The 19,577-nt window shown below is 34.9% G+C and overlaps 1 protein-coding gene across 1 annotated transcript; it reads left to right on the top strand.

Annotated features, from left to right (window-relative positions):
* Positions 1–847: 847 nt before the first annotated feature.
* On the top strand, positions 848–16,765 carry LOC111798511. The gene is given in 21 exon segments (XM_023681710.1): positions 848–1,264; positions 3,783–3,834; positions 3,937–4,013; positions 4,108–4,241; positions 4,325–4,421; positions 4,553–4,610; positions 5,782–5,890; positions 5,988–6,111; positions 6,194–6,377; positions 10,108–10,439; positions 12,551–12,639; positions 12,716–12,786; positions 13,581–13,691; positions 13,933–13,992; positions 14,347–14,518; positions 14,521–14,547; positions 14,626–14,697; positions 14,825–14,886; positions 15,608–15,767; positions 15,876–16,042; positions 16,148–16,765. Coding segments are annotated over 21 exon segments (2,538 nt in total). The 5' UTR covers positions 848–1,211; the 3' UTR covers positions 16,475–16,765.
* The last annotated feature ends 2,812 nt before the right edge of the window (positions 16,766–19,577 follow it).

Raw genomic sequence — 19,577 nt, forward strand, 5'->3', positions numbered from 1 at the left:
AATAAGAAAAATTCCACCCTTCCTTACTCTTCTAAAATTATAAGTGTCATACTTTGATATATTTTGATTTGCTCATCATTTTAGTTTTGCTGCCACATCATCACGTCGGGTATGTTGTTTCGACTGTAATTTCTTCGTCTTAGCTCTGATTTGAGTAATTGAAAAGTGGTTGAAATTGTTATTCCCAACCTTATAGGGTCCACTATTCAAAATACTGAAAATAGTTAATAGTTAAAAGTAGTTTGTTATCGTCAAAACATCAATCAATGGATTGAAATTAATTAAAATGAGATCAAGGGCCAAAAAACCCACAGTAATTCCCATCAATTCGGGTAAAATCCACTAAGATTTCCACACATGTGCCTCGTAAATTTGGTACATGCATATAGTAACGATAAAAAAAAATTAGTTTAGATCTAGAAAACTCAAATCGTTCTAATATAAATGCCTATTTTCACTTTAATAATATAAAAAATTAACACCAATTTGAACATATCTCAACTATATAGATTAAAATATTTGAATCTCTTCGTCTAAACTACAAGATCAGTCCCTGAATTTCGAAGTTGGTCTCAATTTGGCCCTAAAATTTTGAAAATTACAAATTTAGTCTCTAAAATATATATATATATATATTTAAATTTCTAAATTTATTGAACTATTTTATTATAAATAATTCAATTTAAATCTAATAAAATTGAAAATTAAAACTCCATTCCATTTTTAAATGGGCCGTGGTGTTGGCCCATTAAAGGTCTAACAGACGGCCCAATTATCAATACACCATGGCCCAATCTACCGACTAAGTCCGTCTTCATCGATACAATGCAATGCTTCGAGTCCGACGGACACAATCTGGTTTTCCAGCTCAAGGCGTTTCTTTCTCTCTATCAAATCTTCCGTTTTGCTATCAGAATTTCAACAATTCTCGATTCTCTTCTTCTACACAAGCCTTGGAATTCCAGTTTTCTTTGCAAAATCTTTCAAACAAAATACCCAAATTGCTCGATCAAGATCTCCGTCGCTTTTCCTCCATCGAAAGAGCTTTCGATCAGATTGAAAAGCGTTCTTCAATTGCCCCGTGTCGAAGGCAGGTAGTTGCTGTTGAAGAGAAGAACTCTGCAATCATAAGCTTCAATTCTGAGATGGATTGGGTTTAGGGTACAGAATGATTATTGGGTATTTGAGTTCGGGGCTCTGATTGTTTAGCCATGTGGTTTTCCTTCTGGAGATCCAGGGATCGATTCTCGTTGGAAGAACTCAGGTTTGGAACTGAATTTTAGATAATTTGTTGGTTTTTACTATGTATGTTTTGCTGGGGCACCGTCAGTATGACTGTTAGCTACTCAACACTGCCTGAATTGCTCAACTGGAAAACTTTCTTTGTCAATGCTAATTCTTACCTTTGCTGGGTGTGTAATTTATTTTATTTTTGCTCTGGTACCACCGTAGTTCTCGTGCTGGGTTTGTAGTTTTCTTATGGATAAAATAAGGAAATAGAATCAATCTTTTCTTCACCTTTTTCTTGGTGTTTTCTTTGGATCATATCTTGTGACTTCTAGTTTGTAAAAAGGGTATATCTGTTAGGAGGGGGCTAGTAGTGGAGGGATATCTTCTTTGAATACCGTCAGCCGTATTATGGCACTGATCAGAGGGAGTGCACGAGAAAAATCTTAACCTTCTTGGGAACTTTAAACTTCCAAATAGCCTTGCACAGTAAGGGAGGGAGGGTTGGATTTTCAGTCTCTGATTGGTGATACTACCAAAGATTTAGAGGATAGGCCTCCCAAGTCGTGAATGCGTCAATGTTAAGCATCTTGGCTGCCACTAAAGGTGATGGTGCTTAGAAGGAGGCGAAATTTAATTTTATTAAAATTTATTTTGGATGAAAACCAAGCTTTTATTAGGAAAAATGAAAGAATATAAAAGAGTAGAAGAGAGTTGAGGTTACAACAACCTTTTACAGCCAAGTTAAATCTATATGCTCAAAACCCCAATTCAACATCGTATATTACTTTCGAAGGAGCAAGAAATGCCGTTTTAACCCTTTTGGGGGGTTTCCATTCCATCTCCTTGCAATCGAGACCATCCCAACATCTTTTTATGGTAAAGCTCTTTAAATCTACAAAAGAATAAGGAAGGAGTGAAGCCAAAAGAGCTCTTGCCCTTGCTGAATTTATGAAAAAATGTGGAGCGTTTACTCTCAATGAGAAATGAACTACCATGTCGAGTTTCCAATGACTATGTGCCAAATTCTTCTCGAGGTAGAAATAGATTTTTAAAGGAAATCTATGATCTAGGCGTAGGCGGATATTTACTGGTTATGGATAGGTGTTTAGAAAATCTATTGGAGATTTATGGTTAAAAGTATGGGGGATTCAACCAACTTACTCAGAATATTTCTTTGATGGAAGCCCCTTTGATGAATGGTTGTTATTCTTGGGCTAAAATGAGATAGCAACCTTTTCTCTCTTTAAGCACTGATATTTTCCTTTTTGACTTCAATGTGGGGGGAGGGCAGTTGAGGATATATTGGTTGACATTGATATTCTATTACCTCAAATGAATGTAATCTAAATTCATCTATTTATGGATTTTTGTAATTATCTGCTAGGTCGTACTATTTTAAACTGGAGTCTCTCTTTGTATAGCTAGCTGTTTGGCTGCTTTTGGTGGCTTTCTTTTTGTATTCTTTTTCGTTTACCCTTCTTTGCTATAATTTGGGAGGACGAATGGCTCATGTTTGAGTGGAAATTTATTTTCTAGAATGTTGGAAGAATGGATGTTGTTGAATGCTGACTTTTAATATTATATTTAAAGTAATAAAAAAAAAGCTCAATTAACGAATGCCCTTAACGAAGATTTTAACCTAACCAAGTTCTAGAGCTCATCTCTAGATCTCTTAGAATCTCCAAAAATCTTATTGTTCTTCTCTAGCCAAGTACCCCACACAATAGCAAAAAAACTAGGTCTGGTGTATCCAATAACATAGTTACAAGCTTCTAAGAGGTCTAAAATACAACTCCAGAGTCAGGATACTATATTGAACTTAAGTGCCCAACTTATACAGTCTGAAAGCCATCGGGGAAAAAAACTTGAGGTTCTAGTGAACATTTAGATATACTTTGCTGGATATTTTTTTAAAAAGGCTTGACTGAAAGGGAAAGGGTAGGGGTTGGAAAATGGGATTTTGGTGAAAGCGCTGAATCGGAATCCACAACGAGAAAGATAGACAACCGACTAGATATTAGGAAATATTTTCCTTATTCAAAGGGATTACATAAATATCTCTTAATTACACAAATATTCCTTAATAGTGATTCCATCAATAGGGAAGTCATCTCACTGAACATTTGAGTATATATATACTAAAAAATACAACGAAAAATCTCAAGTCCAATATAGATATACAATGAATATATTCGTCCACAAAAAAGAGAAAGGAAAGGTGAAGAAGAAGAAGAAAATGAAAGAAAAAGATAAAGGAAAGACAAAAGATTAATGGCATAGATATTTGATCTGGATAGATTCATTTTTTTAAAACTTCAGTAGGGACCAAATATTCCAAAGCTCCTACTCTATACATTTCCACATCATCTTAAATTCATCATATTTATTGTAAAACATAACTAATTTTAACCCTTTTGTGTGAAATGATGTTATTGTTATCTTAAAAACATTTTTACAGTACATGTTGCTTGTTGAGGACGTGATAGACTTTGCATCCATATTTCTTGATTCTGTTTCACTTCAAAAAATTTGTTAAATTTACTGGGACACAGGTATTTAACTGATCAGCTGCTAAAGATTCAAATAGTCAATGAGGTTAATAAGGTAAAAAAATGCTTCTTGATTTTTCCTTTCCAGTGGTAACGTGTTAAATAAGAATTTTCATGGATGTGTAATAGCACTATTTAATTATATACCTGGATGAAGGATTTTGTTATTGAGGCGCTGCGATCGATATCAGAGTTGATAACTTACGGTGACCAGCACGATGCATCCTTTTTTGAGTGAGGCTTTTTTTTTAATTTTTTTTTATTGCTTATTGTTTCTAGGTAAATTTATAACATTCCAGAACTTTTATGTACTTGTGGCTGTTTTCAGGTTTTTCATGGAGAAGCAAATCATGGCAGAATTTGTACGAATTTTGACAATTAGCAGGACTGGAAGTGTTTCACTTCAGTTGTTGCAGACAATGAGCATTATAATTCAGAACCTTAAAAGTGAACATGCTATATGTAATTTTCTGAATATAACTTCGTAAACGGATTCAATCTTCCCACTTCTGTTTATGGAATTGACCATTTTGGGTCTCTTGCAGATTACCTATTCAGTACTGAACATATGAACAAGCTAATAACATATGCATTTGATTTCCGGAGTGATGAGTTGTTGTCTTACTATATATCTTTCTTAAGGTTTGTTTTGAATTGTTTGCATTTCCTTACAACAAAGTAGTTTCTTTTACATATAGTTTTTTCTTGGTATTATCTGCTTTATTTTTTTGGTCATCTGACAACTATGAATATGTTCTCATGGTTTTTATAAGAGCAATTAGTGGAAAGCTGAACAAGAACACAATCTCCCTTCTTGTGAAAACTCAAAAGGTAAGTTTTGCTTGTTATATATATTGTGTTCAATCTTTTCAAGTATTATTTTTATCACATTTAATATGTATGATCCAAATCCTTGGCCAAAGGTGATAATTTGGGGGCAGATGCTAAAACTACTTTATGTCTCAATTATTGATGTGTTTGTATATTCGCTAAAGCATACGGGTCAACAGAAGGAGAAACATGTCTATGATATTCATTTCACAAAAGGATCGATGGATATTCTAGAAACAATCATGAAAATGTTAAATGTCATTGTGTATTGATAATTGGGCCATCTGTTAGACCTTTAAAAAGCTTACCATTGGTTGAAAAAGAAAAATGTCATGCTGCTGCAGCAGCTACTTGGGAATTTATTTGTTTACTATTTTTTTTTAATCTAATTTCCTCAATCTCTATCTCTCGCTCGTGTCCTTCAGATTTTGAGTCGTTTTCTCCCTTTCTCCTTCTTTTGTTCTTTTTCATCCTTCTTCTGTCCTCCCTTTATTCTTTCTTGTCTTCTCCTTTTCTTTTCTCTTTTCTTTTTCTTCTTTCTTCTCCCTTTTCCTTCTNCCTTTCTTCATTTCAATTTACACTTTTCTCCCTATTCCCCTTTTTTTTTTTTTTTTTTGTTTTTTTTGTTTTTTGGTTTCGTTCTGTTCATAAAAGTCATGAAACTTACCAAAACCAACCTACTGCTAGTATGAATGGTCAGTCAGTGTAACCAACCTCTCCAAAACCGATTGTTGGAAACCAATACGTTGACGGTCAGTGCTGGTTTGAACCGAAAACCAATGCCGACGGACTGATGATCATCCTTAGCTTCCATTGCATGCAAACCAACAAGTTGATTACATACTTTTCTTTACTTAATCTTGTAGGAATAGTAGTATTTGTACCATACGTTAAAAAAGGAAAGGTCTTTAGCGGCTAGCAGGACCACTATTTTCTTGCTAATTGAATTTATACAGCTGCACATGGAAGATGCAATTAAGAAACACATTTATGTGACAATCATTTTCAATTATAAAGAGAGGATCTGCCTAATTCCCAACAGTTAATACTTTTATTTAGGATAGGTCTCTTTATTAGACATTGTTCATACTAAGTATATGGTTTTTGTTCACAGATTGTTGGTAAATGTGTACTTGTGATTTTGTTCTTACAATGAGATTTTTCCATGTAGGATAAAGTAGTATCTTTTCCAATGTATGTAGAGGCTATACGGTTTGCTTTTCATGAAGAAACTATGATCCGCACAGCAGTTCGGGCTTTGACGCTTAATGTATACCATGGTTAGTTTGTCTTTGCGACTATTTTCTTATATACTTCTCTGATTAATAATATCATGGTAAGTTGATAGGCTTCTTAATGTGCTAATTTTGATTTCAGTTGGAGATGATTATGTCAATAGATTCATCACCAGCCCTCCTCATGCAGAATATTTCTCAAATTTAGTTTACTTTTTTAGGAAGCAGTGTATTAAGTTGAATGAGTTGGTCTTTGAGACAGTGAGGTAAGAACATTTTTATTTTATTTTATTTATTATAGGATTGCATAGAAGATAACCATGGCTTTAAATGTCTATTTGGTTACAGAAGCACTGAGCTCTCAACTTCTACAATTCTTGCTGCTGTAGATGAAATTGAAGACAATCTATACTATATTAGTGACGTTATTTCTGCAGGGATTCCTGACGTGGGAATGTTAATAACTGATAACATCTTGCGACACTTAATATTTCCTTTGCTTCTTCCGTCTTTGAGGATAGAGGCTGTTAATGTATGACATTTTCTTACTCTCTCCTCATCCTTTATGTCATTTACTTTTAAATCATACACTTAACAACATTGCGATCACGTCTTATTTCAACATTTTCTCTGATAGGAGTGTTTTATGGCTGTTAACGTCTTATTAGAAACAATTTATTGAAACTCCAAAAGGCAGGTATAAGACAACCTCTCATTAGAAAACTAAAAAATGGGCTAATTACTGATAGTATATGTCCATCTTATCTCGAAAGTAGCCTTATATTGTCTTATACTTCCTTTATCTACTGGCCATTCAGATTCCTCATTTCTTTATTTTTCTTCTTTTTATTTTTTATTTTTTTTTTTGAAAGAGAAGCATATTGCTTAATGTAACGAAATATACAACTCTAGAACTTGTAATCTATCCTTCTCATGCTAGAATGTTCACGTCTCTCTTCCCCTTCTCCCATTTCCTTTCTTCTCACTCTTCCCCTCTCGTCAACCTCTATCCTTGCCCTTCCAGCCATGCCTCAGCACCCTTTTGAATGTATTCTGGTACACATTAAGTTCGTGAATGATGCCACTATCAAGCCTATCTTTCAGGGTCGAAAGAAAGACCATTTCCATAGTAGTGAGCCCAAGAATACCAACATTTTCTGTATTATAGGAACCACAAGCAACCTAATCTTTTCCCTCATAGTTGCTAAATATGCCCTATCTTCGTTCCATGCTTGCTTTACTAGGCTGTGTGTTCTTTCATTATACTCAAAAGTTCTTCAATGAAAAGAGGGTTGAGGAAAATGTTATTTCGGTGGAGAAAATCTTGCATATTCGGGCAATTTGGGCTTGGACTTTAGAGAACCAGCAAAATATTGCAACAGGAAGATAGATGGTTTTGGACTTTAGAGAATGATGGGTTGTTCTTCACAAACCAAAAATCTTGCATATTCGGGCAATTTGGCAAACGGTGATTTTTGCTCCCAGTTACTAACAAGTTGTTCTCCCGGAAAAGTCCAATTCTTTGTTTGGGAACTTGGCCATACTTGTATGAACACCTTCGACAAACTTCAACAAAAATCTCCATGGATTTCCATTTCTCCTAGCTGTTATCTTTGTTTAAGGAGCAATGAAACACAAAGTCATCTTTTTAGTGATTGCCAATATGCATCTGCCATCTGGAGCTATTTTTAGCAAACTTTTGCTGGTTCACTGCTCGTTTATACACTTCTCAAGTTGGAAAAGAAGATACTTTGCCACAACTCTTTATTTGCTTTCTTATTGAATTTATGGTTGGAAAGGAATGCTCGCATTTCACGATAAGCAACAAAGCATTGGATCCTTCATTGATTCTATTATTTACCTTGCTATTTTGTGGAGTAAACATTATCTTCCCTTTTGTAATTATAGTTTGACAACCTTCATAGTCTCAGTGAGGTGTTTATTGCAGTTATCTTTTTGATAGGACTTGTATTTATTTCATACATCAATGAAATGGTTTNAAAAAAAAGAAATTCATTCAAATTAAAAGAAGAAAAAAAAGTAAAGAAATGAAATATACAAGAAATATAATTGAGATTGCAAAGAACCCTTCCAATTAGTACAAATCTTACTAAGGGAGTAACTACAATAAGAGTTTGTCTAGTTTGCCCCAAGAGCTGCTGTGTGCAAATTGAGGTAAAATGGGAATGTAGTTGATCTCCTTGCCGAATGTTTTCTGTTATTTATTTCAATCCGAGTTGTCTAATGTAAGCTTCTGATCAAGTTCTAACATAAATATTTGGATTTCCTTCTGAAGAGATTAATCACTATATTGTTATGAAGAGAGGTATATCATCCAGAAGCCTGAGTAATAGACTACTAGCCTTCTAAAAAGAAGAGGCAATGACTCATATATATATGGTTCTAGGGACGCGTTGTTCAACTTGGGGAGGTAGCAATTATTTGGGGAGAGAGCAGTAGGAGGGTTTTATTTTTTATTTTTTATATAATCCACATGTTTATCTTGCTCATGATCTCCTCCTAAAGAAAAAATTTAACTTTGGTGGGAAATTTTTCCTTCCAAATTACTTTAACATAACCATGGTAGAAGGAGGTACACTTTGTAGCCAAGAAGTGATGATGAGACATAAGAAAAGGATCCTGTTGGTCAAGAGGCCACTCGAGGAGTCTTCCAATGAAAGGAGATTATTCCCATGATGGTTGGTACAAAATCCTCCAAGCTTTGGGAACTCACTGACGTTCCTTCTCCTTGAACCCATTTACATCCAGTTAAAGCTCTATTGAAATGAAAAATATAAATATCAAATATGTTACCAATAGGATTGGTGCGTATTTGGATTCTTTCAGCTCTCTTTCCAACCATGGGGTGTGGGAAAATGTATTAAAAACCAGATGGTTCATTCTTATGGTGGGTGGATTAAAATCAGGAACCTCCTTTTTGATTCTTCAGAAAATCCACAAAAATCGATGTCTTGCTACTTTAAACATTCCAATGCTGAATCGATTTTATCACTTGGTCCCACCATAGTAAATCTTTCAATTTTTCTTCTCTCATGTTCAGGTGCAAAGATTTCAGCAGTCCTCAGCTGGAATGCTTCCCAGGACAATCTCTTATTCACTTCCTGTCATGCTCAAGATAGGTAATTTCAGATAAGGTCCCACTGCCTTCTGGTTTGAAAATATATGATTTAGTGAACCCAAATTCCTGGATCTTTGTGATTAACGATGGATAATCATTCTTTCCAACTAACAGCTTGGACATTTCCTTATGTGCTACTTAAAGGCCTTGGAGTGAAATTGTAGGACCAAGATTATTTTGGCAAGATAAGTCACAAGAAACTAAGTATTCCAAGGATGTTGATAAGTTGGATTCTTTGGAGGTTTGTGTTCTCTCCCCTGTGGATTTTGATGTTAGAAAATCCCTGGAAATAACTCTTCATGATCCTACTTGAAAAGAAGCTACATCATGGAATCATCACTATAAGAAACTGTGGCTTCTTGATGGCAATGAAAGCTCTCTTTATTTCCAAATATCTAAGAAGAAAAAAGTTTCATATGGAGCTCATAGATTCTAGTGCCAAGTTTCTGAGTTTCAATAGCAAATAGAGAATCCTGATTGTTTTTTGTTTTCTTTTTCCAACTTTATGCCAAAGATGATTAATTTAAATTGGATCCTCCTTGATCTTAACTGAGACTTTCGGTAGTGCTGATTCAATCTCTTGGCTGGGAGTGCATGTGAGGAAGAGGAAATTAGAGGAGCTTCAATTGTCTCAGCAATAAGATACTCCTGTGGATTCTCAATTGAATTTTTCAAAAAGAGTTGGAGCATCTTTATATCAGACTTCATTAACATGTCCAAGATATACATACATATATATACATATATATGGTTAGTGCGTTCAAATCCTTTTATGGCCACCATAATTTCTAGTTCTTCTATCGTTAGAACAAAACCCTCTACCTGGCTACCATCCATGCCTTGCATTTGTGTGAGAGAATCTCGAGTCATTTCAGCATGAGCTAGTTATTAAATCTGAGGTAGGTAATGAATTTTAATGTCTCAAAATTCTTAGTGTTTAGGCTTTGAATGTTTTTCGGTTATTTATCTAGCTGCCTTCGTAAGCGGATTGTTCCTTTTATGATAAATTGTACTGTTTTTTAAGTTCAGTCTCATACCTGTATCATTTATCAGTAAACAAATCTTTTCTACTTCATAGCATTTTTTTTTGTGACCATTCGTAGTTTGAACTTTGAACATCCAGGGAATACATATTGGAGCTGTCACTTCTCTGTATTTGCTTTGTTGCATTTTGCGCATAGTTAAAATTAAAGATCTGGCGAACACCATCTCTGCTGCCTTTTTCTGTCCATTGGATGCCTTCTCCCCACACTGTGAAGACGGACTTAATGGGACTATGGCTCAATTATGTTGCGAAAATAATAGCAGCAACTCATCCGGGAGTGATAGCATTGTGAGGCAGCCATTGGATGCTGAATCTTTAAGAAAAGAAGTATCGGATTCATCTGCTTCTAAACCGGAGTTAGAAGATGGGACTATGAAGAATGGTTGTCCCGGCTCCCACTTGGAATTAAGGTAACATTTTATGTCAATTATAGCGAGCTTAAAGTTCTAGTGTCATTTTAGCCGTATTCAAACACCCGTTTACAATTTTCAACTGTAAAAGAGGTTTATGCCTTTAAATGATTAATCAAGAGAAAATGATATTATGGAAATTGCTTCATGAAGTCTGCAAGTTATGATATCTGAAATCACAATGGTCTATTTTGCTTGCCGAAAGGATTTGATTGCAAGTATTTTGCTTCCAATATTATTTATTTTTCCTACACTTGTACTGTTGTAGAGTTTTGTACTAAATGTTCTTTAATAAATGTGTGTTGGATTATTAATGAGAGGCCTAAAGAGAGACATGAAACCTAACAAGGATCTGTAGATTCAAGCTTTTTGATCCAGTTACACTCTCCTTACCTTTGGGTATGCTGACCCCTAAACCTCATAGAATGTGTTATATAGCCAAGAGTAACACATCCTTTGTGGATGAATACCTTAAAGCAAGAACGCAACCCCTCACTTGTCCGAGATTCAAAACACTCCAAAAGTGTGATGACTAATCAACTTGAATACTTCTTAGAACATGCCATTCTACTTCACACAAGAATAACTGACCATCACAGCACAAGACAAAAGATCTTTCACAAGACAAAAAGATCTTTTTTTTTTTTTTTTTGGAGTCTTGAATTAGACGAGCCACTCTTCTATACTCATAGAATCAGCAAGAGCCTGACTTTTCTCTCTGTACCTCTCCCATGTCATGCCTTTCCCACTGTTCACGTCATTGAAGACCTCTATTTCTTATCTTTTTTGCTATATGATATTCTTGTAGAGAAATGAAACTTTTTTTTTTTTTTTTGAAGAAGTGAAATGAGACTAATGCTAAAAAAAGCACTCGTACTAAGTCTAAAGAGGAGATGAAGGTATCCCCTCGACAGTTTCATGTACTTCCCATACTTCCCATTAGTTTTTTGTTTATCATTGCTATTATTATTTTAAAATTGTAAAAGAGGATTTGATTTCTTTTTTATATTACTTGTCTTTAGTTATTGTTTTNTTTTTTTTTTTTTTTTTTTTTTTTTTTTTTTTTTTTTTTTTTTTTTAACAAGAAACAAAACTTTTCATTGAAGAAATGAAAAGCGACTAACGCTCCAAAGATAGAAGCTCCATATAGAAGTGTAAAGAACATAAAAAAAAAAAAAAAAAAAGGAAAAAAAAACCCGAACAATGCTTCTAAAGGAAGAATGGAAGCATATCCAATTATAGCAAACAACATTTAGAGAGAAATCATCAAAATGATTGGGAAAGAACACCAAGCTTAGCCTTAAAACATTCTGAATCCAAACAAACCAACCAAGAGAGGGATTTGGCTTGCAAAATTCTCTAATTCCTTTCCAACCATAATTCTGACAATACAGCTTTGATCCCAATAAATCAAAGAAGTCTGTAGTTCTTTGGTCATTCCAAGCAATCTGAATTTGGTGTCCTTGCGTAGTCAATACACCTTTCAAAGAGACCGAATTTGAGAATTACATCTACTACATTTGACTTAGCATTTCCAACCAATTGAGGGAGCTTTTACTTACCCATAGTGACTGCTCCTGTTTCCCCATTTTACTGTTTATATCTTTAGAACTCGTCAACCAAACTATCAACTATGACCTTCACAGCAATGCTGGCTGCTTTGAGCCAACACACTTTCGATAACACAAACGTCAACAGTATCTAAACTTCTGAGAATAATGTACTATTTACTTGTTATATTTGAAGACTTACTTGGTAACTTGGTTTCCTAATAATTTATCTACAGCTATTTGAAAATACCAGCTTTTGATCCTTGATAATAATTTCTGATCTTATATCTTATGTTTTCTTTCTTTTGTGCATGCGAGATGGGTTTCAGTCTGAAACTTCCAATTTCTATTTTCTATAGTGGTTCTTGCAATTGTTAAAAACTCCAAATTCAACTATTGTTCTGATTCAATATCTTTTCTTTTCTTCTTTCCCTTCAGTGGGAGGCAGGTTGACTCTGCATGATATATATACTCAATAGTAAATGAATATTGGTCTAAATAATACTTCAGGCGTGTCAGAATGTAGTATTCCTAAATAACCCAACATGTATGCTTTGGCAGGGAAGCTTTGCTTTCTCATATTACAATTGGGGACGATGTGCAAGTCTTGGGTGCTTTAAGCGTTCTGGCTACACTATTGCAAACCAAAGGTCAGATCAGCGCAGAAATTCAGCTTCCTAAACTCCATTTTTTCTGATCTTATAATGCATCTGAATATCTCTGCAGAACTGGATGAGTCAATGCTGGATGCTATCGGAATTCTTCCTCAAAGAAAACAACATAAGAAATTGTTATTGGTACTCTTCCATGATGATCCTATATTGCAATTTTTCGACTCTGTTTCAATAAATAGCATGTGTCGGTCCTTTCCCTTGATGCTCTTGTCAGGCTTTATTATTATTATTATTGGCACCAGCGAACACTATTGAGCACATCTCAAATTGACAATATGGTGAAAGAAAGTACATGTCTGCTTGGCATTTCCATTTTTCAATTGATCTCTTTTATTTCAGATATATATAGCAATCTATTGATTTTTGAGTGCCTATCACATTAAACATGATTTTGGACACTGCTCTAAATTTAATTTGAAAGCATTCATTTATGAACTTATGATTTATTTTCTTGTTTGTAATCTTGCACACATTTATGATATTTGAAGATTTATATCAGTTTATACAGGTTGATTACAGCATTTGGTAAACTTCAATGAAATAAATTTTGATGCCGTTGTGGGGATTGAACCCATGACACTTGGTTAACATTTTGGTCATCTTCAATGGCCTCTGTAGTTTAAACCTTCTATTTGTTTTTTGTTTTTACATCCTCATATCACGTATGAATAAGATTTTCAAAATTTTTGATCTGTAAATTTGAACTGAGTTATATTCTTTTGTGACGCTTTCACATATGTAGCTCATTCATATAACTGTTTTCTACCCGGTGCAGTTCACTGCCACATTGGATCATGTTTTCAGAATTTGAGTACTTACTACCCGTTAAGAACCTTATATTATGCTGTTTTCTTTTGTACACTGTTTTGGACAAACACTTTCGGGACAGGACTCAAATTGTAACTTATATTCAACAGGAAGCCTTAGTTGGTGAGGATTCCGGCGAGGAGCAACTCTTTTCTTCAGAAAATACCTCAGTGAAAGGTGGCATCAATATTGAACTTGATGGTTACCTACAGAAGCTTAAGGTACTCTTTTTTATCTTCCCAACTACTACCGACCCAAAGAAGACTTTTAAGAGCTAGTTGGATAATATCTTAATTACTTTTCTGGAGTTACCCTGGTTACTTATAGCTTACTTTGAGGATGAAAAAATGTAAATTTACGACACTGTATTACCGCCATTTGATGCCTCTTTTAAATTTTATGCTGCTTGATTCTGGTTTGATCATTTGCTGATCTGTTTCTTACCTACTCTATTAATGTCAGGATTATGGCATTTCATCTTTTCTTAAAGTAGGTGCAAGCCCTCGTATCCATAGGTTTGAGGTACTTCTCTCCATCTAATGGATATGATCTTCATTTGGATCAGAAACGCCGTTCAACATGCATGAGTGCGTGTGTTAGTGTTACTAAGTCTGATGCCAAAAGTATCTCACTTAAGCTGAAGCAAAAAAAAAAAAAAAAAAAAAAAANAAAAAAAAAAAAAAAAAAAAAAAAAAAAAAAAAAAACCCAAAATAACAGACTTTTAAAGCTACAATGAATGATAAATGGGTCCATTGTTTCACGAATCATGATGGTTATGACTCCTGAAATGTTATCATTTTATTCATGTAACAGTGAGCAATATCTTTCTTGTACTTGTACTAACGAACAGTCCATCTTTATTGGCCATGTGTTAGGTGCTAGATGCATTGGTCAGCCTCTTTTGTCGTTCAAATATCTCCGCCGAAATATTGTGGGATGGGGGGTGGCTTCTGCGTCAGTTGTTACCTTACAGTGAGGCGGAGTTTAATAGTCATCATCTAAAATTGTTGAAAGTAAGTTATACATGGAAGAGTACTGAGAACATTTTTCTCGNGAGTGGAAAAAGTGCAAAAGAGGTATTTATTTAATGTGATTTGACGAATGTTAAGTGTATCAAGTGTTTTCTGGGTGCTGAACCACTAAACTTTTCGTAGTAATTGAAGCCCCATCACCAAGGAAAGAACCAAAATGCATGCTCTTGCACCATGCGAAGGCTTCTGTTGTAGGTAAGAATAATGACTAGCTATAAGATTCATAGTCTATTATTTTGTCAGAAGTTGGGTGGTTCATTTAATGTATGGTGAGTTGAATGCTACTGCCCCAAGATTTTAATGTTACTTCTTGTCCTTACAGATGATGCTGTTCCACCTGAATCATCATTCGCTGCTGGTCAAAGAATGTCTGAGTTGGTTAAGGTACTTCCCTCTCGCTAGTAAAATATGAAATAGATTCCGTTCGAAGTTAACAAATTAGAAAAAGGACAAAAATAAAAGGGAACAAACAATAAAATATCATACACTAGATTGCCATAAATTTCAAAAAGGTATCTTTAAACTTACCAGTTATTGATGCCCGACCAAGGGAAAATTTAAGGCATCATGCTTTTGTATTGGGAAGATACTCCTTGGCGGGGGTTATCTCTACTTTGGGCCCTTAGGTTATTCGCCCCTCCTTTTTGTGTCTATAACGCTTGTTCTGTTTCTTATTCCAAAAAGAATGAAATGCATCATGCTATGCATCAATTTTAAAATTCTCTGTGAGAATGCCCTGAAATATCTTCTGAACCCATTCAATCAACTTCCGAATCTGCCATTAATCAAGATAGAAGGGAAAAACTAACTTCCACCAAACTTTAGCTTATGATCACTTGTCCAGATAAGTTTAATTATTGATCATCCGAAACTCAGCTCTAGACAGATGCGGGTTTACGCACGTACATTATTGTCTTAAAGTCGAACTGTTTTTTAAACAAAAAAATGTCAGCTACTTTAAACATATTTTCCCTCCGAAATGGGTGAGACTAAGTGAAAGAGAGTGAAAAGATTCAGGATATTTGTTCTATTTGTTTTTCCCCATGCAATTTACTATTCAGCATGAAGCTTCTTTCAGCAATATCTTGTCCTCTTTCCATTCCAGGTATTTGTTCTTCTACACCAACTTCAGTCATTTTCCCATGGCAAGGCTTTGTCAGAACAGCCTGGTATTGGCCCTCCCTCGGAAATTCCTCAATGTTCCCGTGCAAAGGTTGCTGAACTAGATGCTTCAGGACCTAAACCGGGTGCTGAGATGAGACTTGGTTAGTTTTAAACTTAGAATTGCATACTTTAGGTTCTACCATATTTTTAAATTCATCAAGTAGGTTGCCATGAGTATGTGAATAACCATCCTAGTTCTTGCTATGTAGATGGTTCTGTTCCTTGTAGAATTGCGTTTGAGAGGGGAAAAGAGCGCCATTTTTACTTCCTTGGAACCTCTATGGGAACTTTCGGGTGGATAATTCTTGCTGAAGAAGTGCCATCGAAACCGAATTATGGAATTATTCGAGTCGCTGCACCTCTTGCTGGGTCAAATGTAAGATTTCATTCGCATGATACTATTTAATGGCAAATCTTTAATCTGTCCTTGGCTGGATGATTATGAATTCTCAAATTATAACTCTCTTTCTGCTCCTATCAGCCTAGAATTGATGAAAAACACTCAAGGTGGCTGCATTTGAGAATTCGTCCATCAACGTTACCCTTTCTGGATCCCGCTAAACACGGTACCCCGTCAAAGTTAAAGACGAAACCGTTTGTGGATGGGAGATGGATCCTAGCATTCCAGGACGAGGATTCTTGCAAATCCGCTTTGTCTATGGTTCTGGAGGAGATCAATCTGCAAAGCAAGGAGGTAGAGAGAAGACTGAAACCATTGGTCGATCTCGAACGAGCTGTAGATTCATCGGATGCATCTGTATGTTCTTCTAAGACATTGACTTCTAATGCAACTCCTAATCTATTGTGAGTATGAATGAATGTATCAATTTTCATATATGTTATTCCCCTAATAATAGAATTGCTTAATCACCGGGTGATGTATTATTTTATGTAACCACCCTTCTATATGTTCAGCTCCCTACCTCAGAAATGCGAAGCAAAGAAGAGTAGTTTTAGCATCTGAGAGTTTGTATCATTCTTTGTATAGTCTTTTGTCACATCATTTGTTGACTGGTTTTAGCCCTTCATTCTTTTGTTGATCTAACCATATAGTTGATTGAACCTTAATGTTGGTGCAATTTCCCCCAAGCTTTTTTCAGCATCATCTTGTATTCTCTCTCAATCTCTTTGTGTTATAATGTTTAAATTTTGAATGTTCGAGTCACATTTGAAAACTTGTAGACAAATTCCGAGGTTTGAACATAACACGCTAGTAGATATTGTATTCTTTGGGTTTTCTCTCCTTGAGGTTTTAAAAACACATCTGCTAGAGTGTTTTGTTCTCCTTTCCAATCGATGTGGGATCTCATAATCCACCTCCCTTCGGAGTTCAGCGTCCTCACTAGCACTTTTCTCCAAGAGATGTGGGATCTCCCAATCCACCCCTCTTGGACTCTAGAGTCCTTGTTGTCACACTGCCTTGTGTCCACCTTATTTGGGGCTCAGCTTCTCTGTTGGTACATCGTCGTATGTCTAGTTTTGATATCATTTGTAACAGTCCAATTTCGTTGTAAATATATATTGTCCTCTTTAGGTTTTTCCTTTCGAGCTCTTTCTCAACGTTTTTAAAATGCGTCACGAGTTTTATCTAGAAAGTAAGACTTTTAAGATTAAGATCATGCATTCCTTGAGACAATTTAAAGGATTTTAACCATGTCGAGTTTTATTTTGTTTCCAATAATTAGAGATTAGCAACGAAGATGATTAAATACTTTCTCTAGTTACCCAAAGAAGTAAAAGAAGTTGGTCAATGATTGAGACATTGCCTCAACTTTTGCGAAGATAAATCTATCCTCAATGAGTGAAAGAAACTGGTTGTTTTTAAATTTAATAAGTAAATGTTATTGTGATGTCCCACATTGGTTGGGGAGGAGAACAAACCACCATTTATAAGGGTGTGGAAACCTTCGTTTAGCAGACGCGTTTTAAAGTCTTGAGAGGAAGCCCGAAAGGGAAATCCCAAAGAGGACATTAAAGCCTCGAGGGGAAGCCCGAAAGGAAAATCCCAAATTGGACATTAAAGCCTCGAGGGGAAGCCCGAAAGGGAAATCCCAAAGAGGACATTAAGCCTCGAGGGGAAGCCCAAAAGAGAAAGCCCAAAGAGGACATTAAAACCTTGAGAGGAAGCCCAAAAAGGACAATATCTGCTAGCGGTGGATCTGGGCCGTTACAGTTATGACATTTTGGTGTATGTTGAAAATGTAAGAACGAAGAGAAAAATTATATCAAGTGATTTTAAGAGTTGGAAAAGTCTGTGTTTTCAGCCACGCATTTGGGCTAAAACAATGAGAAATCATGGCTAAAACAATGAGATGATTTCTCGTATAATGACATTTCATGAGAATTGTTTTTGGCGAATGACGTTTTGGTGTACAATAGGTCAAATTTTCGGTGAACATTATAAAAAATCAATCTATCCATCAAGAACATTGGTTATTACGACTTTGGACATTGAAAAGTAATTTAGAAAGTCTATATATATATATATATATATCTAAAAAGCGGAAGAAGAATGATGTACTACTACTCACGCCTCTTAATCCATCTCCACCACCTGCTCATTTTTCTCCGTCTTTTTTCAATTCGACTTCCACCTAGGAGAAATAAATTGATAGAGAGTACAAAACCAATACCTAATACAAACACCATCTAACAAATGACCTTAAGACTGACCTGGTGTTTAAAGCTGAAACCGGACGTCTAAGACTTTACTAATTCAGGAAAAGTGGATCCACCAACGACATTCCGTCCCTATATAAATACCAATTATTATTATTATAAATCAAACAACAAAAAGAGAAGAATAATGATGAATGTTTGCATTGAGCTTCTTTCTATTAAATAAATAAAATAAATTAAAATTCTTCCCACTCAAAAATTCAATTATATTTCACTTTTTTATTTATATTTTTCAAATTTTAAATTTCTTTTTATTTTCCAATTCTATTTTCAAAAAAAAAAAAAAAATGTTAATCATGAGAGACCAAATCATTGCATCCAACGGTGGATGTGAGCCCTTTCACTTTCTTTATATATATATATATATATATATATTGAAAAAAAATAAAAAATAAAAATTATGTTCATAAAAATCATTATTTCTTTGGCCTATGATCATAGGGGAATCATAGCTTAACACTTTATTGGCCATACATTTTTGTTAGTGCCTATTCCCAATTCCCCTTTTTGTAAATCCCAAAATAAAATAAAATAATTTATTTATATATTTATCGACCGTGTATGAGAAGTAACTGATTGCTCGAGACGAATTATTTAAACAAATGGGTACCCTAATTTGTCATTTAAGTTGAATGATGTAGACGTTTGACAGATCTAATTAAGTTCGTTTTTTTCGTTTTATACATTTAGTCATCATTTCACGGCACTGAAAATTATAAAAACTAATTAAGATTTGATGATACTCCGAGAATAGATCTGGTGGAGACAGAGTGAGGCTTGTAGCTCAACGTGACGACGAATCACACTGTTGCAAGTTTGAATCCCTTCTCGCCTTTAACTGCCAAAAAAGGGACAAACTTTTTACTCTGAGGATAGTAAAATTATGATCAAAATAGCATACCCAAAATTATAGAACTTAAAGTAGTTAGATATTAACTTGTTTCTTTATGAACGATTTTTTGAGTTGTTTTATCGGATCGATCGTTCAAAATCTTTGGTCTCTATTCGGACCTAATGAAAAAAATGAGATCACTTCTTATGGACTCGTTGAGAATGATTTTGATCTAGTTCATGGTCTATTAGAAGTAGAAGGCGCTCTGTTGGGATTGGGATACGGACAGGAAAAGATTGCAGTCGATTTGATAATGATCGAGTGACATTGCTTTTTCGGTCTGAACCCAAGATTATCTTAGATATGATACAAAATGGATCTTACGTTCGAGAAAATTAGA

Source organism: Cucurbita pepo, chromosome LG07 (assembly GCF_002806865.2).
Source record: "Cucurbita pepo subsp. pepo cultivar mu-cu-16 chromosome LG07, ASM280686v2, whole genome shotgun sequence".
NCBI lineage: Eukaryota > Viridiplantae > Streptophyta > Magnoliopsida > Cucurbitales > Cucurbitaceae > Cucurbita > Cucurbita pepo.